Source organism: Venustampulla echinocandica (genome assembly GCF_003357145.1).
Source record: "Venustampulla echinocandica strain BP 5553 chromosome Unknown scaffold_2, whole genome shotgun sequence".
NCBI classification, from domain to species: Eukaryota; Fungi; Ascomycota; class Leotiomycetes; order Helotiales; family Pleuroascaceae; genus Venustampulla; species Venustampulla echinocandica.
Window position 1 is genome coordinate 3312329 of NW_022474207.1, and position 25005 is coordinate 3337333.

Consider the following 25005-nt stretch of genomic DNA (forward strand, 5'->3'; position numbering starts at 1 on the left):
CTCTCACTACATCATAAGTCTCCCTATCCTCTTTATTTTGTCCTACGGAATTCTGATGACGTAGCAAATAACTTGGATAGTGTCTCTGGCGTCTAACTTTATCCCAGAGTAATAACGACAGAATCGTCCAAGCACCTGGATAGAATAGAGGTGCTTCTATCCTTAAAATTAGAGAGAATTAAACAACTAGACCCTGCATTTATCAAGTCAAAGAACTGCCTACCATGCTTTCTTCAGCATGGATATAGAAATACCCCTTGATCAATATCCGCAGGTTATCGTCATCAGCCTCCCTAGGTAGCTTAGTCACCACCCGAGAATTGTCCGACAAGCTTTGCGACTTGTTATCCGAATGCGGCTTTGCGACTTCCTAAATCTAAAATGTTAGTTTGGAAAGCGAATGACGAATACATTCAGACATGAAGGTACTGTATATTTGAAACTGAAGCACATCCCCGGTCGGGGAACAGTCCATTTACTACCTACTCATTACGAGTTACTGATCAGCCTGTCTAGCATATTGATAGGGATTCTAGATACAGAGGACAATACATATTCCAACGCCCAGGAGATGCTTTAACCGCCGCCGAACGCCAATCCCATCATTCCTCAAATAACTCATTCAATACACTATAATGTCCGCATATGCTTGAGCAAACAAGACATTAGCAAGCAACTAGGGGACAATAAATTGCTTCATTAAAATGCCACCCTGCCATTACTATTAAATCTTGAACTCATAGAGTTCAAAGGGCTCAGCATTGTTGCAGGTGTCATCATCCCATCGTTTGATCCCAATGCTGAGGTCATCGTTCCCGTGCGAGAGGAGGCGACTGAGTTACTGGAACTCATTGCCAAGTAAGCATCTGCCCGCTCGAACACACCACCGCTGAACATAGCGCTGTAAGAAGCGCTCTGTGGCGTAGAAGGAACAGTAGCTTGTCTAGATGATCCGGATGTTAGCCTTGCCTTCTCTAGAATGATTAAAGAGAAGATTAGTAGAGATAAAGAATCTCCGTTTGGCGCAATAGAGCAAGTAACGGAAGACTAAGGACTTAAAAATTATAGAAGAGGGGTTATGCTTACACTGCAGGTCCGAGGGCCGCACTTTGTGGCGTCATTGGCAATGGGATTTGCGATGCGGGCGATTGCAGGCCATATGAAATCCCATTCGACATGCTGTTAGAACTTTGTGGACCAGCAAGAAATGACCATGGCGAATTTTGAATAAGTTGACTCGTATCTTTAATAGCCTTCTGGAGCGGACGAAGAAGGATGATTACCTCTGTGGGTAGCAAGCTGGTCGCGCTTTTGGCTTCCTTCACTCTGACAACAAGATCCGTATACGTCTAAAGGCAATTAGCATTATAGGTAGGCCCAAGGGAGAAGGTTTGCAAACTTGGACAAAAGCGCTGCAGAGTTCCCAAAAGGCACCCTGCGTCCGAATTCCCGGCTCTTTAAGTTTGATGAGAGATAAACGCGCTTTGAGGTTCTCTGCAGCCTGGTTTGCTAAAGTACACTTCTGAATCAAGAACTGCCAGAATTGTTTGGGGAGGTCAGAGTTATTTTGTTGGGTGCTAAGCTTCATCGCTTTTATAAAGTGAATATTGACACTGGGGAGTGTCCTGATCGCCATTTCGGACGACTGTTGAAGGCGGAGGAAGATTTTCTCAAATAGCCGGTCCTCGTCATTAAAATCTCCTCTTACCAGCCTATCGCTAGAAGCATTGGACGATGCAAATGAATCTCCGGAGCGGGGAGTAGCACTTGTCATTGTGGCTGATCTCCCTACACCCGGTTGAAAAGGCGGTGGAAGGGCATCGGTTGCTACCCGCAAATTTCCAGAATTCTGCACCGTGGTTGCACTTCTATTTCTCAGACTCAAACCAGGTCTCTCGCGAGTCGGAGTAACAGACTTATCTCTGGCTGGGAACCTCAAAGTCTCATCGACTGGTTCTGGAATGCTGGGACCCCGACTTCTTCCATGTTTGAAGAGGTCAGTACCGGCATTGCGTACCTCTGCGGCGCTTCCATATATAAGAAGCAAAAGTGTACGGATGTAACGCGGGTCACCATTATCAAGCAATGTCTCCACGTTTCTTGACAGAAGACCCAACACATGAATATACGCCTGAACGCTGGTTAGACATGCACTGTGAACGTTCTCGTTTGAACGAGGGCCGATCTCTTCGTCTTCCTCAGAGTACGTTATATAGCTTTGGATATGCCGGTCAAGCTCTTCCACATGGGTGGTTGTATTGTAGAATACTCTCTCGAGGCTCGTCCGTTTGTTCGTCCCATCTCGAGCTACGCCTAGTAGATTTTGAATCAGAGGATGGACCTGAAATAACGCGTACAGTATCCCCTTTGCTCCCTCAATAACAGGATCCGGCGAAGTCGATTCTCGCTTGCGTTCCGGGAGGCTTGATAAACGTCGGACATAGGTTGCCCGTTGCGCGGCTGAATCTGCCGGGCTAGCTGGGCTGCTGGAGTTAACAGCCCCGTTAGTTCCATTACTACCAGCCTGGATCGCGGAGCCATGGCTTAGACCTCTATAGTGGCTATAGCGGTTTGCTTTTGACTCATCGACAGTTCCTAATTCTGAAGCTTTCCTAGAAACAATTCCCATCCTCCTGGAGCGATCTGAAGGCCTGGTTGCCTGTACAAGGCCTTCACTGTTACTACGAACGCGCTCGTTGGCACTGCCAATCGTGAGCGGCATAACGCCGGGTCGTCGAAGGGCCGCGTTCTGTTGCGACAGGCCTCGGTAATGAGAGCGTGATGGAATTGGAGGAGGTCGAGGCAAGGCTGGGGATCGTAAATCAGGGACATCTGTTCCATTCACTTTAATGGGGAATCTGCCGCTCATCACCCGCTTTATCGGCCGGGGAGTTTCCGCTCCTTCGCTAGATTCTTCCCCGCCTGACTCCGTCTCTGAGCGGTCAGATATAGCCTTCGCCTTCAGAAATCTTTTGATCTGTGTGGTGACAGCAATATCATTTATCTCATTTTCTTGGAATCCGCCATTTGGGGGTGTTGTTGATTGAGGCTGAAGTATTTCTTTAGGCGGGAATCGTAGCGGGTTGCCATCGAGCTTAAGGACTTGTAACGAGGCCATATCTGCAAGACAGAGAGGAAGAGCCTCGATCCGATTTTTTTGCACAGACAAGACCTTTAGTGAGGTCAATTTCGCCAATTCAGGCGGCAGAACCTTCAGCTTATTTCGACCGAGATCTAGGATTTCGAGAGACGTCAACTCGCATATCTGCAGCTTTCGTCAGACCCTTGCATAACGTCATCTCGCGCAAGGAAACATACACATTGTGGGAATTCGCGGATGACGTTGTTGCGGACATTCAGGTATCGTAACGAGGTACACTCCGAGAACCTAGAGGGGAACGTGGAGATCTGATTGTGTGACAATGCAAGTCTAAGACGTTAGCTAAATTTCGCAATACTAAGCGGGAGGAGAAATCGAGGTACCTTTCGAGTTCGGTTTTTATTATATCGACGACCTCCTCGGGGAACCGCTGGATCTGCTTGTGGCTCAAATCAATGGTAACTCCCGGCTTCAACTCATTGCTAACACCGCTGGCCTCGGCCGCTTTGGTCTGATTCTCCTCGAGGGCAAGTTTCATTGCCTCCCTCGCCAGAGCAACGACCTGGCTCGCGAATATAGGGGTCGGCGCGGATAACGAAGACGTTGAGGACTCATGTCTAACTGTGGGGTTCGGAATTCGTCGAACTGTATTTAATGGGGGCGGGTAGGGAATTCCATTATCTACCAACATACGGCCAGTTGACTGAGTTACTGCTGCCAGAGGCAGCCCGGATGGGCGATCCATCTCTATCCCTCTGTGATGCCCTACCTTTTCTTGATGTTGTGGTCGTGGGTGCACGGTGGAGCAGTCGATGTTTCAAGCCTTCTAACACAAGTCGCCGAGAACAATCCGGCGCTGTCCGTCGTGAAGCCTGTCGCTCATATATCATAAGGTGCAGGAATGGTCCGCAGAGACTGGGAGCTTGGTTCTGGCGCGTCGCAGCATCGCCGTTCCGTTCACATTCTTGTGCTAGAGCTGAGGTCCAAGATGTTGGCGAAGCTTGAGTCGAGGTACTTTACCCGTGAGCAAAATGTCGGCTGTTCCTGCATTGGAGCATTCAGCCGCCTTTCCTGATTGGGACGCCTACCCTTGACGAGGGGGCTGCTGACTGTCGATAAGTTATCAGATCTCGTCAACGTCAACGTCAATGGCTGCAAGGCACATGCCTGGGAATCCCCTGAACGCCTCACCCCTATTATTGATTGTTTACGGAAGAACTACCTATAACTGGAGATAACAAAGGGGCCATCGAAGGGCATGGCTGGGCAACCCGTGCCGGGTATGGTAAGCTGCATCTATTCAGAAAACGCGATATAGCCGGGTAGGATGAAAGCGCATTGTCAGACCGAGACTGTCAGACTCCCAGTTCGAGAGTTGAGGTGGCAAGTACCTACGTACTCGTACGACTCTCCAAGAAGACCTTTCATCGGAGTTGACATTGCGCATGGCTCGCTCTCCGCCGTTCAATTCAATTCAATTCAATTCAATTCAAAGACAAGTCCTTCATCAGGGCCAACATCCCCTCTGCAGAGCCTCTCCCAGCCTCGCCCGACATCATCCATCGACTCTCCCCAGATCAACCGAAGCCCCTTCACCACGCCTTGCTTCTTACACAAGTCCCATTCCTGTTCAAATTCCGCAAAGTATCTTTTGCTTCCCATGATATCCAAGGCTTGCGATCTCAACACAGAAGCGTTGAGCTGACGACTCAACCCGGCTGACGATTGCATACTTGCTAGAAACCTCTGTGTTGCACGCTCAGGGCTATCTGCAACCACTTCCCCGCCGACCCTGAGTTGGACAAGCTTATGAGTCTTTCTCAAAGCGTCTGCCCATCGATCGCCAGCTCCACCTCGTGATCCGAAGTCTAAAATGACTACCTTGGCATCGTCTGGCAGGCTCAGGACACTGCCTAGATTCTGGCCGTCTCGACTATCGGCATCGTAATCTAGCACACTGTCATATAACCCTGTGCCTTCTGTAAAAGCGTGCGATGACTGTGATCCAATACCAATTACTGTGAGCGGCTTCGTCCCAGTTGGCCGACCATGCCTTAGGAGATATGCAAATGCCAACGCCGTCTTTCCACTAGGCGAAAACATCAAAACAGTCGAATTGGTCCCCAATTTCGCGTCGTCGGACGTCCATCCGTCGTCCATAGTGGATGGATGGATTAGATGCCCAGGCTCCCATGCAAAAACGAAACGGCTCATCAAGTAGCCAGTCTCGAAAAGTACCCGGAAGAGTGCGTCAAATCCAAGATCTTGCTTCGCTTCGGCCTTGTTCGACCCAACGCTTGGTGGGTAAAATCGATAACGATTGTAAATCGGGAGGACGTTTTCTCTGTGTTTGCTAACCTCCACGAATTGGCCGTCCATGCTAGCAGAAACTTGAATTTGCATATCCACCGGCAATGTTCCAATGGGGAGGTACCCAAATACCTGGGTTCCAACCTCAATAGGGGAACCATTGGTATCGCAGGCGTTGCTCTCAATCACAACTCCATACCCCCAAGCAGAAATTCGGCCATATTGTTCAGGATCCGAGAATTCAGCAGGAATGGAAGAAGGAAGAGGATGAACCCCCCACCATCCAAGTAAATGACCAACCCGGGCATAGGTCAAGTTATTCGTGGTAAGGGACAAGATGGTCGATTTAATTCGAAGAGAGGATATAGAGAGAGGGGGAAGCGGAAGAGCGTTCGGAAGCGGGACAAGATGCTGATGCTCGTAGTTTTTCCTTGAAAGGACCTGGATCACAGGTACGCCTGCCATTATTAGGGACTGGAATTTGAATGTGCTTAAGTCGGTGCTGATGGATCAAGTCTGTCTTTGGCTTATGCTAGGTATGCCCTACATACGTATCGTACATACCTACCTACCTACCTGGCTATATATACCCACCTCGGTGCCATTGTTTTGCTATTTAGAAAATTGTCGGCTGCAAGTTGCCCCGCGGTCAGGGGGTTGTTCTCGCCAACCAGTTGCTGTGCTCAGCTTACGCCCGTATCGTATATGTAATCAGATCCTTCGTACGTAGTAGACAAGCTAGGATTAATATCCGGATTCATTGCTTGCTATATGTACGACTCATTTTCTAAGTTGGGGGATACGGTGCCCTATACTTCGTAGGCACATACCTCCCTACCTACCTAGGTAGGCGGTGTCGTAGGTACCTAGGTACCTTCCAATTCTGCCATCCTGGCGTATCCCGTTAACCGTAAATACGCTCCTCCCTTTTCTCGCAATCGCGTCCGAAGCATCATTCAGTGTCAACAGCTTACAACCCTAGCACTCCTTACTGCTAAGATGGTCGTTAACTAAAGCCACCTAGAGTATGGAAATAAACACTGTATAAGGTATAGGGTTTCTTTTCTAGCCATTAACAAGTTTGAATTTTTGATACGCGGTAGGCACTATAAGTCACGTGCTCACGCGTTTCCAGGAGCTCTTCAGCATGCCGCTTTCTAGGTCTAATTCATGCGTGGATATTGATTTCACACTCCGCCGGAAGTTCAAGAAGACATCCTTCAGGTATGAAAATAATCCTAATTTTTGGTTGTTGATAAGAAGTCGTGGCTAACCACAAACGCAATGTTTGTAGGCCCTTCCAACGTGAAATTATTGTGGAGGCGTTGGAAGGCAATGATGTTTTTGTGCAAGCCGCCACCAGCTTTGGAAAGAGCTTATGCTTCCAACTTCCAGCAATAATAGACCATGGAAGTGAGCGAATACCATATCTTATTTCCTATCTTGATGGGTATCTCTAACCTCCTCTAGTAACTGTGGTGGTCTCTCCTCTTCTGTCTTTGATGGTTAGTGGAAGACCTTGTTTTTTCGAGATACTTAAACTAAATCCTGCAGACTGACCAAGTAAATGCCTTGAGAACTGCAGGTATTGAGGCCGGGACAATCAACCGCAACACGCCATTCGATGAACGTCAGCGGCTCCTCCAAGATCTCGCAACAGGACACCCCCTCACCCGGCTGCTTTATGTCACGCCCGAGCAATGTGCTACAGAAACCCTCCGAAGGCAGTTGAAAGTTGTGCATGAGCAGCGAGAACTTGCTCGCATTGCTGTTGACGAAGCCCATTGCATCTCAGAATGGGGTCACGACTTCCGCCCTTCCTTCAAGCAACTGAGATGGTTTCGTGAGACCATGCCCGATGTGCCTATAATTTGTCTTACAGCGACAGCAACCCCCCAAGTACGCCAGGATGTCATTACTATACTTGGGCTTTCGGAAGCTAATCTCAAAGTCTTTACCATGACTACCAGCCGCAAGAACCTACACTATGAAGTGAGATTTAAATGCGATGAAGAAGATCACTACCCTGGTTTCCTCATGTGGCTAAAAGGAGTACACAAACGACGTGCGGAGAATGCAGGCCGCCGGGCCGAGCTTGAACGGAATAAGGAACGCATAGATAACGTCTCAGGGATCATCTATACGCTCTTTCGGTCTGACTGTGAGAGTCTCGCAGCCCGACTCCGGAGCGATGGAATCGGAGCAAGGCCTTACCATGCTGGGCTTCATAACAATGAGAAAAATGAGACTCTACAGCGCTGGGTAAGTAATGACAAAGGCTATGATGTAATTGTTGCAACCACTGCGTTCGGCATGGGCATCGACAAGGAAAACGTTCGCTTTGTCGTCCACTGGCAGCTACCAAAGTCATTTGAAGGATACTATCAAGAGGCCGGGCGTGCAGGCCGTGATGGAAAGGCGAGTTTATGCATCATGTACTACAGTCGCGAGGACCGGGATCGTGCCTATAATAGGCTGAGCAAGGATCGAGATACCTCCAATCTGGAAGCCAGACTGCACAGCTTGCAAGCGCTAATCAAGTACTGCGAGAATACGGATATATGTCGGCATAAGGTGATTAGTGAGTACTTTGGAGAGAAGGAGGTTCCGGAATGCGATTATGCTTGTGATTGGCACAAAAACCTGAAAGCGTTGAAGAGAGCAAAAGAAATGGGATTGCAGTCTGAAGATTGGGTTAGCACGCAAAGAGAGATGGGACGTTTTGATAATGGTTATGATGGTTATGATTAAGAGTGTCTTTGGACAAGGATTGGAGTATAGGATTCTATATGTAGTTGTTATCCAGTAAGATACCCGATAAAAAGGAAGCAAATAGTTATTCTATAATATGCGGAATCGCCCTTCGCGGATATGCTTTGTGGTATTTTGGGATTCTCCAATGTGGGGGGGGGTCCTGCTTCTTAAATGTGCATTTGGCGAGTACCAATACCACCAAAGGTTCTGCTTCCAACTTTCCAATCGTCTTAAGTTCAACATTCATCTGGAAGACCTCTTATATGGGGTAGGAGTGTGGTGTATCCCCTTTAACACCTCAATCTTAATTGTACACAAAGGGACATCTCAGTAGGAATTTATTATCTTGACAAAAGCCCAGTTTACTTTAACAACGAACATGGATTTGCTAGGCTTGTTCTCCTTTCCTCCCTCACTCACCAGCCACAATTATGACCAAATTACCCTGATCCTTGTGCCACCCATCTCCCCAATCATCTGCCATTACGAGCGCGCCTATTCTCCAGTAGCCAATCTATAATACAGGTATTCCTCTACTGTCTCCTCAACCATAATAGTAATTGGCCTAGCCCTCGCCAGCCGCTGGAGAGCACGGAAACACTTCGGAATCCTTAGCCCCTGCTTATCAAACTCGCCCTCCCACCACGGATGCAGATTCTCCTCAGGGACGCAAACCTCCTTCAGCTTTGCCACAATGCGGTCGTTCAAGTCCCAATGGGCTGGAATGATGATATCCTTGTAAACACACGTGGAAGACACCTCAAAAAACTTCTCTTCAAAGAAGCCAAGGATTTTGGCGATATCCCATTCGGATTGGCCTTTGCCGAAGAGATAAAGGATGATAGATTGTGGGTGGCTCATCCGCCGGGGTGGGTTCAAAGTGATTTCGTCAGAGTCGGAGAGAATGGAGTCTGAGGCGGATGAAATTGATAAGTTGCAGAGATCGAGATCATCTTCATCAGCGCGCGGATCCTCGATAACTGGCATGTGGTAATAGTCCGACAGGTTATCTCGTGCGTTAAAGAGTGCTGGGTCGTTGGTAATGGAAACGGCATGCCATGCTGGCTGGGAGCGAAGAAGGTTGAGTAAATCGAGGCCTTTGGCATTCTTGATTTGCTGTTTCGTCTCTTCGTCGAGATATTGACCTTGGTCAGCGCTGGTTGGCGTGTTCGGTGGTGAGATGTATGGAGGCATGACTTCAATCTTCTTGACGATTGTCGTATTAAGCAGCTTCAGTTCGCTGGTGCTGAGGATAACAAGGCTGTCTGGCCCTTGTCTCTGTCTGGCATCCTTCTTCTCCCATTCAACAAACTCTTGATGCTGTGGGATAGAGAGGATATTAACACGATCGCCTGCAGGGTCGCCCTCGTCGATGGTGTATAGTCCTTGTGGCATCACTTCAGCTTGAGGCGAGTCTGCTTGTTTAGAGAGCGCCGGACCGCCGACAGGCACATGGACTGTCCGGTGCGTATTGATTTCCGGTCTATTTACTGCTTTGATATACCTGAACGTGTCCATGGTGGCAACGTTGATAGCGACGTTGATAGCGCCGTTGGCTGTTTTCTTGATTTTCGTCGTAGCTGTACGTCAAATGGTTTGTGTGCGAGATCTAAATGGCTTGTGCTTCAAAACAATAGATCTCGTAGCCTTTTGGCCAAAGGCGGTGACTATCCGAACGGTTCGCGTAACTACATTGTTCGTCCAACACTGTTCCGGTGAAGGCGGCGTATTAGACGAGTGAGGCCGTCGTCTTTGGATCCAGAGCCTTCGAACTCTCAGAAACCTCACGGAAAACCTTTTTGATTCGGCCACTATCTTGTCTTTGGCCTTGGCTTTGACCGAATCTTGTTCGAGGGCAAAGATACCCTTGTCAAGACGATGGGCCACACTATCGTCTTCTTACATCCTCTTGACCTTGAAATAGCAGTGCCAAGGAGGTGTGGGGATTGGGGAAGTCTTGTATATTTTTGTTGGCAGGGTGTAGTTTTGTAATTCGGCGTTGTAAGGCTGGTAGGTTTATTCCGAACAAAAGACTTGAATAGGGGCAGAGTTTGAAGAACTATCATCGACTCTCTGATTTTCCATGTTGAATAGCGTACCGGGCTAGGGTCAACAGACACCTCTCATAGAATATGTTTGCTCAGGCCTTACAGCAAAGCAGCTTTGCTTTCCAGATGCTCACAGTACGGAGTGGGCAACATCTAGGATATTGGTAGTAACAGTGTGGGTTGTCTTTAAGGGCCACCATCGCTAACCCCATAAGGATGTGCTCAACACTCCGAGGCGAAGGCCGTAAGCCTATTATTGCACTTAAAACTGGTGATGTAAGAAATAAGCATGTACTAAATTTTCGCCTCGAGCCAGTCCTTTTCCTCCTTAATCAGGTAGACGTGTATAGAGTCTTCCTATCGTCGGCTCTCCTAGACGCTCTAGCGGCTTAGTTCAACAGCTTACCGCTCGGCATATCCTCGCTACTAGCTCAACGTTATATAGATTCAAATAAGCAAAAAGCATTTAACGACAACCTAGCTCTTTAAGACACTACCCACAAGTGTCACACGACACTCATATCGAAGAGAATCATAACTAGGTCTAACGACAACTACGAAACGGCAGAGATTAGTTGGCTGTGGGCAACGAACTCTTTTGCCATTTTCACCCTTGTCACCTGTTTTATTGCTGTTCTAAAAGTTAATCTTTTTTCCAGTGTTTATATTTTTCTGCTTTCGGCAAGTTTTTGTGGAGCCAGAGGAAGCGAGGGGACGGCTTGAAGTAACCGAGCTCGAATCTGAGCGCCTCCTTACCAATAAATATATCAAACACAAGAGTAAGCATTGCAGGATAGTCACCTAATAAATATATCACAAGCTAAGCTCCGCAAGCGCTTAACAAAAGCAGAACAGCACTTGCATTGGGCAGCTAGATTAGTCGAGGAACACAAAATAACAGGGCAACTTTCCCGTGGTAGAGGTAAAAGCCTCCATTCCTGGACTCAAAGACATCGAGCTTGATGTCGTAACGAGTTCTCATATCTCCGTAGCAAATACATTCAGGAGAAGAATGGTAATAATAATGACACTTGCTCAACCAGACAACTAACCAACGTCACGTATTTCCAATAGCTGAATTCTCATCACCCAAATCATAAACGAACAGAATAGTCAAAATGGAAGGATATTCAAGTCTAATTGTGGCTCAAGACGATTGGATATTACCAGTACATGATCACCTCAATGTAACCAGCTCCTCCGCACTCGTAGGGTGGATGGCTACGCAGCTATCGAAATCACTCTTCGTAGCGCCCATCTTAATTGCAACTCCAAATCCTTGGAGCATTTCCCCACTTCCTAGACCTAAGATATGTAAACCAACGACCTTCTCGTTGGGCCCCTCGCAAATAAGCTTGTACTTCGTGGGTCCCTTATCTTCGGGTTCCATCATGGCGTAGTACATGGCAGTGAAACTAGTCTGGTAGATTTTGAGATTCTCCTTTCCGTATTTTTGAATGGCTTCAGGTTCGGTCAGGCCAATGCTACCAACTTCTGGATGGGCGAACACGACGGACGGAACAAGGTTGTAATCGAGTTTTGAGGAACTGAATTTCTCCGGGCCAAAGAGGCGATCGCTGAGCTTACGCCCAGCAGCAATAGCCACTGGTGTAAGCTCAACTTTGCCAACGACGTCGCCAAGGGAATAAAGATTCTCGACATTGGTGTTTTGATACTCATCGGCGATGATCTGCCCGTTCTCTTGCTGCTTGACACCAGCCTTTTCCAGTCCAAGCCCTTCCACTTCTGGGGCACGGCCAATTGCCCAGATCAGAGTATCGACTTCTTCGATTTTCTCTTTACCATTTACCGCGTCCCAATGCAGCGTGAGCTTGCCAGTTTTCTCGTCCTTTTCAACTTTGTTTAAAATAGACTGCTTGTGCAAGTGCACGCCCAACCTCTCATATTCATTAGTAACCGCATCCTGGACCATTGGGTCGAAAGCCCTCAAGAATTTATCGTGTCGGATAAACAGGTGGGTTTCTGAGCCAAGAGCATTGAGCATCCCTGCGAATTCGACAGCAATATACCCCGCACCAACTATTGCGACCTTCTTTGGTTGAGTCTCGAGATCGAAGAAGCCATCGCTATTTATTCCATATTCTGCCCCAGGAACAGTCTTGGGGATGATGGGATACCCTCCAGTAGCAAGTAGGATTTTCTTCGCCCGAATGGTTTGCGTCGATCCGTCATCCAACACAACCTCTGCCTCATTATTGCCCGTGAGATGTGCTCGGCCATGGATATATTCAACCTTATCGTTGGCTAGATTCTTCTCGTAAATCCCGTTCAGCCGTTTGACGTACGCGTCTCTCTTGTTTTTGAAATATGTCCAGTTGAAAGGCGCTGTTTGCTCCACCGAAAAACCGTATGCCTTGGCTTCATGTAGCGTTTCTGCGATGGCAGCGGCGTTGAAAGTGACTTTCTTGGGCACACAACTACTCTCCAATTAGCACAAGCTCATACAGCAGTTGGAAAGGTATCCCATACCCAACATTGACGCAGGTTCCTCCTAGCCGTTTACTTTCTACGGCGATTGTTTTTGCTCCATAGTACCCGCTAGCTCTCCGGGCTGATGCTAAGCCTCCACTACCACCGCCGATAACTAGATAATCGCATTCTTTGGGTGTAGGCGCCATAGTGGACGGGCCGGACGAAAATTGTCGCGAAATGGAGGAGAGTCTCGAAGTCGCCGTCTTGGAAGCTGCGGCAATAGTAGCACGGGCGAATAATGGAAATGTTTGCATGGGAGGAAAGTAAAAGATGCGCTGGAAAACAGCAGGATGAATGGTCTAATATACAATGTTTCTAAACTCTGGTGGTTGACAGCCTCGCAGTGACGTGCTTTTGGTGATGATTTGTTAGTGCCTGTTGATTACCAAGACATTTAGTCCAGAATCCCAAATAGACCGAATATGATGACAGATGCAAAGCTTCCAAATCACCATACCTTAAACTCATGTGATACAGCCGGCCTCGGCCGGCGATGTTATTGAGCTCTACGAGGTCTCAGGCGAGATGCGGGTTGATTCCTAATAACGATCTCATTTGATTGCTAGATCGCTATGAGGGACCCTGGCTGTAGCAACGGGATTTCCGCGTTCCCGAGCTCCAAAGTTCGACTCGCTAAAACTGCATGGCAGTGCTGTGTTCTAGATCATATTATTTTGCTCAATATACCTTACTACTGTACCTATGTCAAGTCAAGCTTATTCACGCAAGATTCGGCTTCTTTATGCGATACGAGCCGAAGAATCGCTACCTGCACGAGTTGCTGATAAATTCCGAACTCGCGTTCGAGGTTCTGATTCACATTCATTTCCTATGGTAATCGCCTGCTTAGAGTGAGAGTATTCCCATATGCTTCTGTAAGGCGTTAGCTAGGTTATCCCTTGAAATTCTTAAAGAGAGTTGTTCGCCCTAGAAAATGGGTAGTTAGGACACAAAAGTCTCGTATTCTCCTTTTCACCAATTTTTGCTCATTTAATGTGGTTCTGGAATTTATCTACGTGCAATTCAACTCAACATCAGTCCAGTTCCTACGGAATGTATAAGAGATAACATCGTTTCTTTACTATCGGCAGTGTTTATTCGCTTATTTAGAAGCGCTAGGTTTAATTGATCATAATTCATTATTTCATGTTATTAACTTATTGCCCTCGCGCCGCCATTTTCTTTTCCTATAAGTACTGGGTAGTGACAAGCATCAACCTCATTTCTCCCTTTTCTTAAGCCATTACTGATGCAAAACACACCATAACAAATAAATGAGGGCATTGAAAGTTAAGAAGACCTCTATCAAAACCATTGGCTCATATAATGCCGCAGGGGATGAATTTTGTCAGCCAAGGACCTTACGATGCGAGTCTCGTAGCGTGTTCCAACGCTCCCCAAGATTGCTGAATTCGTATGACCACGTCCTTAATACCGAGCTCCTCTTATTTTATACACAACAGAAGCAGTCGTCATCGCAGGAATCGATGTCTGCGTATTAACCGCCGTCGGTGCCGCAGTTGCTGTCGGGACATCGGTAGCAGTATCGGTGTCCGTTTCCGGCGGAGGAGCTGGACAAGATGCAGAGCTCGGCAAGTCAGGTGTTCCAGGAATAACAACTTGGCTGCACAAGTTTTGTGCGAATTCGACGACCACTTCCTGATCTTCGGTGTTGCAATTGCTAAAGATACAGCATGAGATGCTGCTTACGAATGCCCCGTTGGAGCATATACAGGAGACGTCTTTGCTATCGCAATCGGCGAAAGAGCTGCCATTGGAGGTGAAATGAAGGAGTGCGCAGGATTTCTGTTTAGGAATACTTGTCAGATAGGGGGTTGATAATTGTATTCGGCTTCGGGTGCAGTTTGGTGAGGACTTACAGCACAATCTGGAAGCTCGGTTGGAAGTGACTGTGAGGATACGAGCGCTGCAAGAGCGAGAGTAATGATGACGGCCTTCATGGTGTATTGTGTGCAGTGTAGAAGCTCCAACCCAACGTGGTATACGGAGTGATACAGTATGAGATGCGTACTAATTCTGAGAGATTGACAATATAAGGTACGTAGTATGTGGGATGAAGAAATAATTAAAAGAAAACACAGAACGGGGAGCCTTCACTATTTGAAGTAATAGTTTACAGGGACATATTTACCCAACCCCGCATGCCCCGCCATGTATTATACAAGAAACACCTCGTATCCAGCAACCAGAATCCAGATCCGTTGCGACGTTGCGGATCGAGCTGCGTTAAGCCAGGAACCAAGCACTGCTAATGAACTTGGCTGCTGGAGGTTGGAGCAAAGAAACGAGGCTGAATCATCGGCAATTGATATGCAGGCTTATATATATCCCTGTCACCAGCGGAAAAGAAGACGAGAAGGGGATTCTGAGGGGGTTGGGAGTCGTACCAACCTTTGGCCTGAGATGCGAGTAAGCACTGAGTGTGTGACCGCAGGCATTCTTAATGGCAGTAGGCTTATAGTACATTATTGTTGGCGGTGTTGGCGGCCTAGTAAGATCTCTCCTACTTATGGCACATCTCTCTGCCGAAGAAATGCCTTAACCACCAGCGCCCTTTCTGTCTAAGTAAGGTACCTAGGCGCATGTATTACGGTTGGGTCAGCATAAAGTCCAATATGTGTACTCCAACCGTGGCATACCTTTTTGGACCAGCAATTGCTACCCTTGGCCTGCAAGCTTACTATCAGTCATCCAGCACTTGCACCTGATTTTATTTCCGTCTGAGGCCACGTCGTATGCTTGCACCCTATTAAAGGGCGCCTCTAAATGCCGGAGCAGCTCTCGCTCCATAACTACTACCATCATGGCTACCCCAACTGATACCAACACCTCCACCTCTGCGCCAACTGGCCTTCTAGTTCCCGAAAAGCCTACTATTGTTATAGTTCAAGGCTCCTTTCAAACCCCACTCGTCTATGATGGCCTCTTAAAGGGGCTTGTAGCTGAAGGTTACCCTAGTTTGCACCCAAAACTGCCTAGCTGTACCGATGTTGACAGCCCAGAATTCCCCTCAGTGACTCTTGTTGACGATGCTTTGGCTGTCCGCCTTGAGGTCACGAAGCTCGTCGAATATGAAAGCAAAACGGTTGTTGTTGTAATGCACTCGTATGGCGGCCTGGTGGGTAGTGAGGCAGTTCCAGAGGAGCTAAGCTTTACCCACCGCCAGGCCAAAAGACTTTCGGGGGGAGTAATCCACCTGTTTTATTTCAGCGCGTTCGTACTTTCTGAGGGCCAATCAGTGCTGGGAACGTTTGGAGAATCGCCGAACAATGACGTGAAGGTAATACTCTAGTGCCTCTATCTAGGATCAGTGCTTACTATGGACCTTCGTGTAGCCGGACGGTCGATATATTGTCCGCAACGGCGGAAAGGTTCTATACAACGACCTACCAGAGCCAGAGGCCGCCCTCTGGGAATCAAGGCTCATCGTGCAGTCATACAATGTGCAACTCACCAAACTAACCCGCGCCGCCTATCAATATATCTCGTCGACATATCTTATCTGCGAGAATGATCAGGCCGCTCCCCTCCAGTTCCAGGAGATGTTCGCGGCCACTGCAAAAGCACATGTGGAAAGATGCTCTGCTGGCCATTCCGCCATGCTCAGCCAACCGGCAATGTTAATTAGCAAACTTATGGCTGCTATTAATGTTGCCCTGTCTGAAAAAGATAGGGAAGTGGCGGGACAGCATGGATTATGAGGTTCCTGGTGCAATAAAGCCCGCGTAGTCAAGTCTAACGCGGTTTCCGGATGGCACGTGGTCAAAAGCAACTAGGAATTTGAGGCACGCCGTTGAGTTAGTACTTAAAACTAGTACCTCAGTTGTTTTATTTGAGATATTGGTGCAAGGACCGCCAGTTGCCCCATTTTCGTGGATTATTTCCCCACCAATCAAAACTCTCTCAACACCTTCTGTCTAATATCCAGATAGCCACGCTTAAATAGCTCATATACTTATGATGTAAAAATTCTTCTACTTTGGTGAGCACTTGGTTGAAAACACGGAGTACACCCCGCCATTACCGGATAATACCCATACCCTAAAACATTTTCAGGGTCCGATCATTGGAAGGGGCCTGGCACATGGCGTGCGCTGATCTCGAAAACCCGAAGTCACATTTGAAGTGCCGGATTCGAAGGTTGCACATGCGCTTGCATACATATTCAAACTCTCCGGGCGGGTCGTCCGACGAGAATGATGTTGCAGTAGGGAGCAACGTTACCTTAAACCAGAGAAGATAAATGAAATCAAGATAGAGCATAACGGAGAGAAGGGATTAAAGTCAACTGTGACCATAATTACGGGGTAGGGACTTGGATATATGAGTTCAGATACCCGGTTCTCGTCAACATGCTGAAGGGAACTGGAACATCTGCCGAGTACGATCTTCCCATTGGAGAGTAGCATCCGTTCTAGAATGAACCTATGGTATTCTGTGAGATACCAAGTCTCTAGCACTTGTAGAGAATGTAACATGTGGCATCTTCGTCAGTAGACGTAAGTGATGTTATGAGCGGGCCTCACTTAATAATATTTACTCAAGTTCGCTAGGCAGTTTCGCGGCCACCGGACCGATCCGGAATAGCTTATGCAAATGGAACTGACCCCTGGACCCTTGGGACTTTCGGTGTTTGTACACAGTACAGACCGGCTCAGTCTTTGGAGCCCCATCGATTATCGACATATCGTCACAATACATTCAATTCTCACCATGCATGGCACTCACAATCCCCTCAACCCTCAAGCTCACAAGCCTCAAACACATAGCGTTGAAATGTGGCATCTCAAACTCCGGCACAAAACCAATCCTCACCCAACGGCTCCATAATGAAATCTCGCGCGCCGGTCAACCTGGCAAGCAAAAACCAATTCGAATCCTCAGTATAGACATGGGGATCAGGAATCTAGCGTATTGCATACTAGACACTACTCCCCGGGGGAATGCAGCACCAAAGCATGGCCAGCAATTGCCAACTATCCAATCCTGGCACCGTCTTGCCGTCTCCTCTGCCCCGCCGGTGCCATCTGCCATCATTCCACCCTCTGATGCATTAAAGGCGAAAGAAGTAGAAAAAGAGTCGTTCACACCTGCAACCCTTTCCAAAACAGCGTACAGCCTTCTCCGCACCCGTCTACTCCCTTGCAACCCAACTCACATCCTTATCGAGCGCCAGCGCTTTCGCAGCATGGGGTCTAAACACATCCTCGAATGGACAATTAGGGTTAATATGTTTGAGTCGATTTTATATGCTGTGCTATGTACATTGAGGTCTGAAGGTATCTGGGAAGGAACCGTGGAAGCAATTGCCCCTGGGAAAGTCGGACCTTTTTGGGTTGGCGAAGGGGAAGGGACGGAGGTGCAGGTAGGGGATAGGAAGGTTAGGAAGGCCAAGAGCGCGAAGGCTCAGAATAAGGGCGCGAAGATTGATTTGGTAAGGGGTTGGCTAGATCAGGGGCAGATGGTGCGATTGGGGAATGACGAAGTGGAGGGTGTGGCGAGAGCGTATAGGGAGAAATGGGCGCGGGCGCCTGGGGGTGGGCCTGCTGTGAAAAATGATCTGGGTGAGAAGATGGGCAAGTTAGATGATTTGGCCGATTCATTATTACAGGGTATGGCTTGGATTGAGTGGGAAGAGAATAAGAAGATTGCCCTTAAGCATGGCGTAGAAGCTTTGCTAGAGCCCTAATCAACCTTGCTTATAGTGTGTTAGGCCTGTATAAAAATATAGCCTGAATATACGATCATTATGGCGACATACACAAAGACAAAATCACAAGCAGAAAAAGCCAGAAGCAATGCATTGTCTTATGCCCCATCTAACTGCCAGTTGCATATTCTGCTTGAAGTGAAAGATATCACAAATTCCTACCACCAGGCTATACAGCACTCTTCTTCTTGTACCAAAACGCAACAGGCCCAACGGTTATAGCACATATTGGCCGGCGAAGCCAGCAGCAAGAACGACTGGAGCCATATACATGGCGAATTGAGGTGATGTGGACCCTGCACCGCTCGATCCGGTGCCAGATGGCGCTGCACCTGTACCTGTAGCAGTACCCGCGGCGTTTCCGGAACCGCTACCGGAAGTGGCACTGGACAAGTGTTAGCCGCTAATAAAGCTTTCTAGGGGCAGAGAGATATGCTACTTACGAGCCAGTGGGCTTTGCAATCGCGCTGCCGGAGCCTGTAGTAGTAGCAGTTGCAGACCCGGTCTTTGAGCTTGAAGAGGAGGAGATAGCTAAATTGTCAATTAGCCATAGTCATATTGTGCAGAAATTATACCATACTGATAGTAACGGATTCAGACGAAAGACAGGTGGCAGAGTAGGCAGAGATAGCGGCAGATCGAGCGTCTCCAGAACACTTCTCGGTGATGTTTCCTGACAATTGTGGGACGAGTGTGCCGCAGAGGGACTTGAGATCAGCAGGATTGGATTGGGCACTGTTACGCGTCAGATATGTCTGTCTATACCTGGGTAACAACCAATGGTACAACTTACCCTAAGGCTGCTAGCAGACAGGCAGGAGGGGTAGCAATGGCAACGCGAGCTAGAGCCATGATAGCGCCGAGAACGAAGGTCGAAGAGGCGTACATATTGAACGGAAATGAAGCTGGGTATCGAAGAAGACTTGGGGATGAAGTTGGCGGGAAAGGGGTCGAAGGATGGATTAGAGTGTCGAAGGACGGTGAAGGTCTAAATGAGTGTGGGATCTAATGAGTGACTATTGAAAAAAGAAGGACGGTGGGAACCAAGTGCCAGTGAAGTCAAAGGTATTGCGGGTGAGGAAACAAGTTCAGGTCTTGAAGTCGCGAACTGGGAGCAACCTCGCTCCTTCAGGGGCTCCACATGGGGCTTAGCGGAGGCTAATTTAATCAGGAACGAAACATGACCCCTGCCAGGTTGAAATTGATATCACGTGTTAGGACTTCCACCACTCAGCTCCAAAAGTCGCATATTAGATCAACTTAAATAGTAAACAACGGAATTGGACATTTTCATTTAGTGTTGTTGATTTTTGATAGCGGCAAAGTGATATGGCATGTTTTAGGTTTACTGACAATGCTAAATGCAGCATATCCGTGTCAAAATCCGAAGTTCCTGCCATTACTCCTCACAACATCCATTGATCCGACACCATCTAACCTCCAGTTGCCTCTCTATAGAAGGAGATGCTTTGGTTTGCACCTGCAGTTGCAAACATCTCACTCCTCCCGGTCTTAGGAAGCCATTTCACACACCACAAGGCCTTGTCCGTTTCACTATGGTTGGCCACACAGGCACGCCGGTCAATAGACCAGACCTTGGCCTTTCCATCGAAGGAACCGCTGAGCAAATACTCTCCCGTATCACTCCAGTCTACGGAGAAGATCCATGCTGTATGTCCTGTGAGATTTGCAACTTGCTCTCCATGACTGACGTCATACAACGCAATAACTCTGGCATCTCCTGCAGCTGCCAATCGAGTACCGGCAGGTGAGAATGCGATTGTTCGGACAGGTTTGACAAGACCTAGTACTTGTCAATAACACTGTGTCGGGAGGGCATGACCGGAACTGACCTGGTAATGAGTATAGCAGCTTTCCCATATCATTATTGAAAATGTAGACACCACCATTCTCATGTCCACTAGCCGTATACTTCCCATCCCTACTTATATCAATACACAGTCCAAAGCTCCCCTTTGTCTCGTATTCTCTGATCTTCCCACCTGCAAGATCCCACACGTTGATCCGTCCGTCATAAGTCGTACTCGCTAAAAACTGACCATCCTCACTCAGAGCAATAGCCCAAACTTCGCCGGCTTTGTTCTGGTCCACGATCTTGCCCGCTTCTGCCCATTGTGACGTTTCTTCCGAAATATGCCATATCTTTACCTCGCCACCAAACCCAGCGCTGGCTGCGACGCGGCCGTTGCGGGACGTTACAATGTGGTGGCAGCCGAGTTTGTGGGCGCCCTTGATCGTTTGCTCAAGGGGTATGTCGGGGGAGGCTGTGGAGTGGACCTTTATACAGGATCCGCCTGATGCGGAGAGGATCTGAGTGGGTGTTGTAGCGATGGAGAAGATGTCGGTGATATGCGCTACGTTCTGTTAACTAGGAGGGTTAGGGAGGGGGGCTGGAAGCTTGCCATCATCAACCGTATGCGTTGTGAGATATTGTTTGGACTTGGAAGAGTTAGTGCTGGAACTCGTGGGGATAGAAAACACATACCATAGTCACCACTGGTTCCTACAAACCTGTCTGTGAGCTTGCTGTGTGCTTCGGCAAAGGGGTGTGGAAAGGTTGTTTGGGGTTTGGTGGGGTAGAAGTCTAGAATGACGGAAGGCATTTATTTTCTAACGAGTTACATTTTTCTTACAATCATTGTCAAAGTCTAAGGATATGATAGGTAGTTTTACATTCTGGTACAAGTATACAGAGCTTTTACAAATTCTATCGGTCACAGAAGGTCGGCTCATGGATCCCCTCCAGTCCCAAACGCCAAATGCTAATGCAACCACGAACCCAACACCCTCCTCGGCGGCTATTTGATCGCTCCTTTTATTCATCTAATGGCTTCTCCGATGTGGTTTTCTCCACCTTGCCCTTCCAAAAGCCACGGATTTCTGTATAACCGTCAGTAGAAGCCAATTTAGCTCAGCCCAACCAAACGTACCCTGTACGCAGAAAGGACATAGATGATGTGCTCTCTTAACATTCCCACAAACAGAGCATTTGTTCAAAGATGTTACGTCCTTCAATCCCTTTCCTGCCATCTGCCGGTGTCTTTTCTTCATATGGGAGGTCTTCTTCTTTGGAACGGCTCGGAGTATCGATTCCCAAATTCCCTCGAGGAGCCCCGGAACATTGATTTGTATCGCAGCAGGGATAGCAAAGCTGATTGAAGGGAGCAGTGGGTGGGCAAGCTGTCGTGAAAATAAGGTGGTGTATCGTGAGGTACTTGACGCTGTTGATGGGGAGAGTCGCGGAAGGAATGATGCGAGTATGGAGCGTGCGGTCACATGAGCGGAAGCCATTGTGCCAACTGTTGACTGGTTTTGAAGACGTGGGTCTTTGGATTGATTAAATAAAAACGAGCGAGTATATAACAAGCTCTGGACAACCGCGTTCGAAAATCATTCTCGGTCACTTTGGGACCTTCGCCGGCGTCCTCAGGCGTGCATTAGTCTAGACCCCTTTGAGACTAGTGTAATTTGGGGTCGCGTTCGCAAAAGGGGAAGCAACGAAATTGTGGAGGAACCCCTTCTAACTTTCGACAATCGCTCTACAAAACATCACCGATCACAAATTCTTCCCTTTTAAAGCTTCAGAAAGACATCTTCGATCTTCTCGGAATCGTCTGCAAAACTTATGGCAACTATGGATCGCCACAATCCCCAACAATCGGTGTACCCTCGTAGCCACGTCGGTTTCGACAGCATCACAACACAAATTGAGCGCAAGCTCTTGAAGCGCGGGTTCCAATTTAACATTATCTGCGTCGGTAAGTTCTGCTCTTTGCGATCCTAGCTCTTGGAATGTTTGATTGCGCATATTCTCACCCTCGTGATCAGGACAAACTGGGCTTGGAAAGTCGACTCTCATCAACACCATCTTTGCCTCTCATTTGATCGATTCAAAAGGAAGACTCGCTCCCGATGAGCCAGTACGATCCACTACCGAGATCCAAACTGTCTCACACGTTATCGAGGAAAACGGGGTTCGTCTGCGGCTGAACATCGTTGACACGCCAGGATACGGTGACCAAGTCAACAACGATAGATGCTGGGATCCAATTGTCAAGTACATCAAGGATCAGCACTCAGCCTACCTCCGAAAGGAGCTCACGGCTCAGCGCGAACGATATATTCAAGATACCCGGATTCACTGCTGCCTTTTCTTCATTCAACCTTCAGGCCACGCATTGAAGCCGATCGATATCGTTGTGTTGAAGAAACTCTCGGATGTGGTCAATGTTGTCCCAGTCATTGCAAAGTCTGATTCCTTAACTTTGGAGGAGCGAAGTGCTTTCAAGGAGCGTATAAAGGAGGAATTCGCATTCCACAACCTCAAGATGTACCCATACGACAACGATGAGTTCGACGAGGAGGAGCGTGCTCTGAATGCTCAGATAAAGGTATGTTGGCTAACTTCCCGTTCATATTATACAGCTAACATGTACGCAGAACATCATCCCATTCGCTGTTGTTGGGTCTGAGAAGTCAATCATTGTCGGGGGAAAGCAAGTTCGTGGACGTCAAAACCGATGGGGAGTAATCAACGTCGAGGATGAGAACCATTGCGAATTTGTCTACCTACGAAACTTCCTCACCCGTACCCACCTTCAAGATTTGATCGAAACTACCTCTCAAATCCATTATGAGACTTTCCGTGCTAAGCAACTGCTTGCCCTCAAGGAGAGCAGTGCAGCCGGAGGACACGCTGGTAGCCGACCTATCAGCCCGTCTGCTGATCGGGAGCTGAGCAGAAACTCTCAGCGAAACACCATGAATGGCTACTAGATGGATGTCTGGTTATGGGGTGACGGGGTTGTGGTTGGTAGAAGGAGTTGTTTATGGCAGCAAGCGGCAGCTATGCAAAAGCGTCTTTCGTGATTCCCTTGATGAAGCCTAGGGGAGCGTTAATGGCCGCTGCAACGGGCTTTACTTTGTCTATCTGAATTCTCCGTATTTCTTCTTTGCTTAATTACCCTTCTCATGTTGAGAATTCTTTTCATCAGTAGTAAAGTTTCAGCGCGGATATGACAGGATGTAAAATGAAAGCGTCCGGGTTTTTGATATATGCAGCTCACTCTTGAGCCTATTTTGATCTGAATCTATATGCAGACTGTAGGTATGTAAGCCGCACGAGTATATACCACTTGTAGATTCTATAAGTCTCCATAAGACACCCAAACTTTGAACATTATGCTTCCGGTCGCCACCAAACATCATAGCAACTCTATCTCTCTATGTATCACGTTCTATCACGCACGCTCCCTTATTATTCCCACCTCTAGTCCTACGCCCTTTTATTAAATATAACATCTTCTAACTCCCGATATGCCTTCTCCAGCTCATCATTAACAATAATAACATCATGAACACCAGGTGTCTTGGAATACTCTAGCTCTTTCTGTGCTTGCGCGAGGCGCTTCTGGATGCTGTCTTCTTTCTCGGTTCCCCGGCCGCGGAGGCGCTGCTCTAGGATTTCCACCGAAGGGGGTGCGATGAAGATATACCGGGCTTCGATGTGGGAATTTTTGATTTGTTTTACACCCTGGATGGAGTAAGGTTAGCATTAGAGATTATATAGTATCAGAGGGAAGCTGGGGTAGGATAGGCAGGCCCCTTGTGCTCTGTTTGTATGGGATTTTGTCCAGTTTGCAAAGCACAGCCAGCCAAAACACAGACACTTAAGTAGCCCAACGAAAGCACACAATGAATCTGCAAGTGTCCAAGAAAATCAAACCAACTAACCTCCATCTCGATGTCCAAAACCACCACCCGTCCACTAGCGGTCAAGTCCTCAATCATCTTCTTACTGGTCCCATATCGGTTATCCCCAAATTTGGCATGCTCCACAAATGCATTCTCCCCGATCATCCGTTCGAATTCTTCCATGCTGACATAGTAATAGTCCACGCCGCGCTGCTCACCGGGTCGCGGATCCCGTGTTGTGTGAGAGATGCTTGTTGCGAAGATCGAGGGGTTGCGCTCGAGGAGAAGTTTGTAGAGCGTGCCTTTCCCTACGCCTGAAGGGCCGGAGATGACGACGGGCCGGGAATCGCTGGGTGCTATGTGGGTGATTGTGTTAGCTGCTGGAAGAGGGCGGGAGGCTGTGGATTCTGGAAAGGGGAAAAGACGTGAGGGGCTGGGAGAACGTACCTGGTGCCATTGTGTGTAGTCGTTGAGGAATTATAAAGAATGGACTTTTGGGACGCGTAAATAACGAGCGTGCAGGCTGAAGAAGCAAACGCATGCGTGGTCTGGAGAGGAGATGTTGAAAAGATTCAGAACTCAGAGCCCAGTGTGGAGCTTAGCGCGTACTGTATCGACAACCTTATCGGCCCCACCAGGACGGGACTGCCCGCCTAGAAACTCAAATCATCACAGATTACATAGGAGCACGTATTTTAATTGATCGATTTATTTATTATTGATATTAATTCTCAAAGACGCCATGATATGCAAGCCTCCCAGCCACGCCTATAACCCCCCAAAGGCTCAAGCAAGTGCTCCGTAAGAAGCGGGTATTTTTATAACATAGCAAACTCCTGAACACCTTCATAAAC

At 48.0% G+C, this 25005-nt stretch overlaps 13 protein-coding genes across 13 annotated transcripts; 4 read left to right on the top strand and 9 right to left on the bottom strand.

The window, feature by feature from the left end:
• Window positions 1-699: 699 nt before the first annotated feature.
• Window positions 700-3845, bottom strand: BP5553_05466 (L protein; the record flags this gene model as incomplete). Its single annotated transcript, XM_032014089.1, has 5 exons — window positions 700-943; window positions 1087-1349; window positions 1400-3265; window positions 3319-3430; window positions 3484-3845. The coding sequence occupies 5 exons, from the start codon at window positions 3843-3845 to the stop codon at window positions 700-702; spliced, it is 2847 nt and encodes a 948-aa protein (XP_031870689.1).
• A 734-nt stretch (window positions 3846-4579) lies between these two features.
• BP5553_05467 (Uncharacterized protein) lies at window positions 4580-5875 on the bottom strand (the record flags this gene model as incomplete). Its single annotated transcript, XM_032014090.1, has 1 exon — window positions 4580-5875. One exon carries the CDS (start codon window positions 5873-5875, stop codon window positions 4580-4582), a length of 1296 nt encoding a protein of 431 aa, XP_031870690.1.
• Window positions 5876-6557: 682 nt separating this feature from the next.
• On the top strand, window positions 6558-8161 carry BP5553_05468 (p-loop containing nucleoside triphosphate hydrolase; the record flags this gene model as incomplete). The annotated part of the gene is made up of 4 exons (XM_032014091.1): window positions 6558-6634; window positions 6705-6823; window positions 6881-6915; window positions 6965-8161. 4 exons carry the CDS (start codon window positions 6558-6560, stop codon window positions 8159-8161), a joined length of 1428 nt encoding a protein of 475 aa, XP_031870691.1.
• Window positions 8162-8659: 498 nt separating this feature from the next.
• On the bottom strand, window positions 8660-9682 carry BP5553_05469 (uncharacterized protein; the record flags this gene model as incomplete). Its single annotated transcript, XM_032014092.1, has 1 exon — window positions 8660-9682. The coding sequence occupies one exon, from the start codon at window positions 9680-9682 to the stop codon at window positions 8660-8662; it is 1023 nt and encodes a 340-aa protein (XP_031870692.1).
• Window positions 9683-11389: 1707 nt separating this feature from the next.
• BP5553_05470 (Glutathione reductase) lies at window positions 11390-12851 on the bottom strand (the record flags this gene model as incomplete). Its single annotated transcript, XM_032014093.1, has 2 exons — window positions 11390-12650; window positions 12703-12851. 2 exons carry the CDS (start codon window positions 12849-12851, stop codon window positions 11390-11392), a joined length of 1410 nt encoding a protein of 469 aa, XP_031870693.1.
• A 1282-nt stretch (window positions 12852-14133) lies between these two features.
• BP5553_05471 (uncharacterized protein) lies at window positions 14134-14666 on the bottom strand (the record flags this gene model as incomplete). Its single annotated transcript, XM_032014094.1, has 2 exons — window positions 14134-14511; window positions 14586-14666. The coding sequence occupies 2 exons, from the start codon at window positions 14664-14666 to the stop codon at window positions 14134-14136; spliced, it is 459 nt and encodes a 152-aa protein (XP_031870694.1).
• An 863-nt stretch (window positions 14667-15529) lies between these two features.
• BP5553_05472 (Uncharacterized protein) lies at window positions 15530-16427 on the top strand (the record flags this gene model as incomplete). Its single annotated transcript, XM_032014095.1, has 2 exons — window positions 15530-16006; window positions 16062-16427. The coding sequence occupies 2 exons, from the start codon at window positions 15530-15532 to the stop codon at window positions 16425-16427; spliced, it is 843 nt and encodes a 280-aa protein (XP_031870695.1).
• Window positions 16428-17443: 1016 nt separating this feature from the next.
• Window positions 17444-18415, top strand: BP5553_05473 (Ribonuclease H-like protein; the record flags this gene model as incomplete). Its single annotated transcript, XM_032014096.1, has 1 exon — window positions 17444-18415. One exon carries the CDS (start codon window positions 17444-17446, stop codon window positions 18413-18415), a length of 972 nt encoding a protein of 323 aa, XP_031870696.1.
• Window positions 18416-18652: 237 nt separating this feature from the next.
• BP5553_05474 (Uncharacterized protein) lies at window positions 18653-19324 on the bottom strand (the record flags this gene model as incomplete). Its single annotated transcript, XM_032014097.1, has 4 exons — window positions 18653-18821; window positions 18880-18967; window positions 19017-19171; window positions 19230-19324. 4 exons carry the CDS (start codon window positions 19322-19324, stop codon window positions 18653-18655), a joined length of 507 nt encoding a protein of 168 aa, XP_031870697.1.
• Window positions 19325-19869: 545 nt separating this feature from the next.
• Window positions 19870-21060, bottom strand: BP5553_05475 (uncharacterized protein; the record flags this gene model as incomplete). The annotated part of the gene is made up of 3 exons (XM_032014098.1): window positions 19870-20240; window positions 20290-20811; window positions 20943-21060. 3 exons carry the CDS (start codon window positions 21058-21060, stop codon window positions 19870-19872), a joined length of 1011 nt encoding a protein of 336 aa, XP_031870698.1.
• Window positions 21061-21272: 212 nt separating this feature from the next.
• On the bottom strand, window positions 21273-21748 carry BP5553_05476 (uncharacterized protein; the record flags this gene model as incomplete). The annotated part of the gene is made up of 2 exons (XM_032014099.1): window positions 21273-21337; window positions 21388-21748. The coding sequence occupies 2 exons, from the start codon at window positions 21746-21748 to the stop codon at window positions 21273-21275; spliced, it is 426 nt and encodes a 141-aa protein (XP_031870699.1).
• A 343-nt stretch (window positions 21749-22091) lies between these two features.
• On the top strand, window positions 22092-23233 carry BP5553_05477 (p-loop containing nucleoside triphosphate hydrolase; the record flags this gene model as incomplete). Its single annotated transcript, XM_032014100.1, has 3 exons — window positions 22092-22215; window positions 22286-22848; window positions 22898-23233. 3 exons carry the CDS (start codon window positions 22092-22094, stop codon window positions 23231-23233), a joined length of 1023 nt encoding a protein of 340 aa, XP_031870700.1.
• Window positions 23234-23732: 499 nt separating this feature from the next.
• BP5553_05478 (Guanylate kinase) lies at window positions 23733-24608 on the bottom strand (the record flags this gene model as incomplete). The annotated part of the gene is made up of 3 exons (XM_032014101.1): window positions 23733-23990; window positions 24191-24507; window positions 24599-24608. The coding sequence occupies 3 exons, from the start codon at window positions 24606-24608 to the stop codon at window positions 23733-23735; spliced, it is 585 nt and encodes a 194-aa protein (XP_031870701.1).
• Between the last annotated feature and the right edge of the window lie 397 nt (window positions 24609-25005).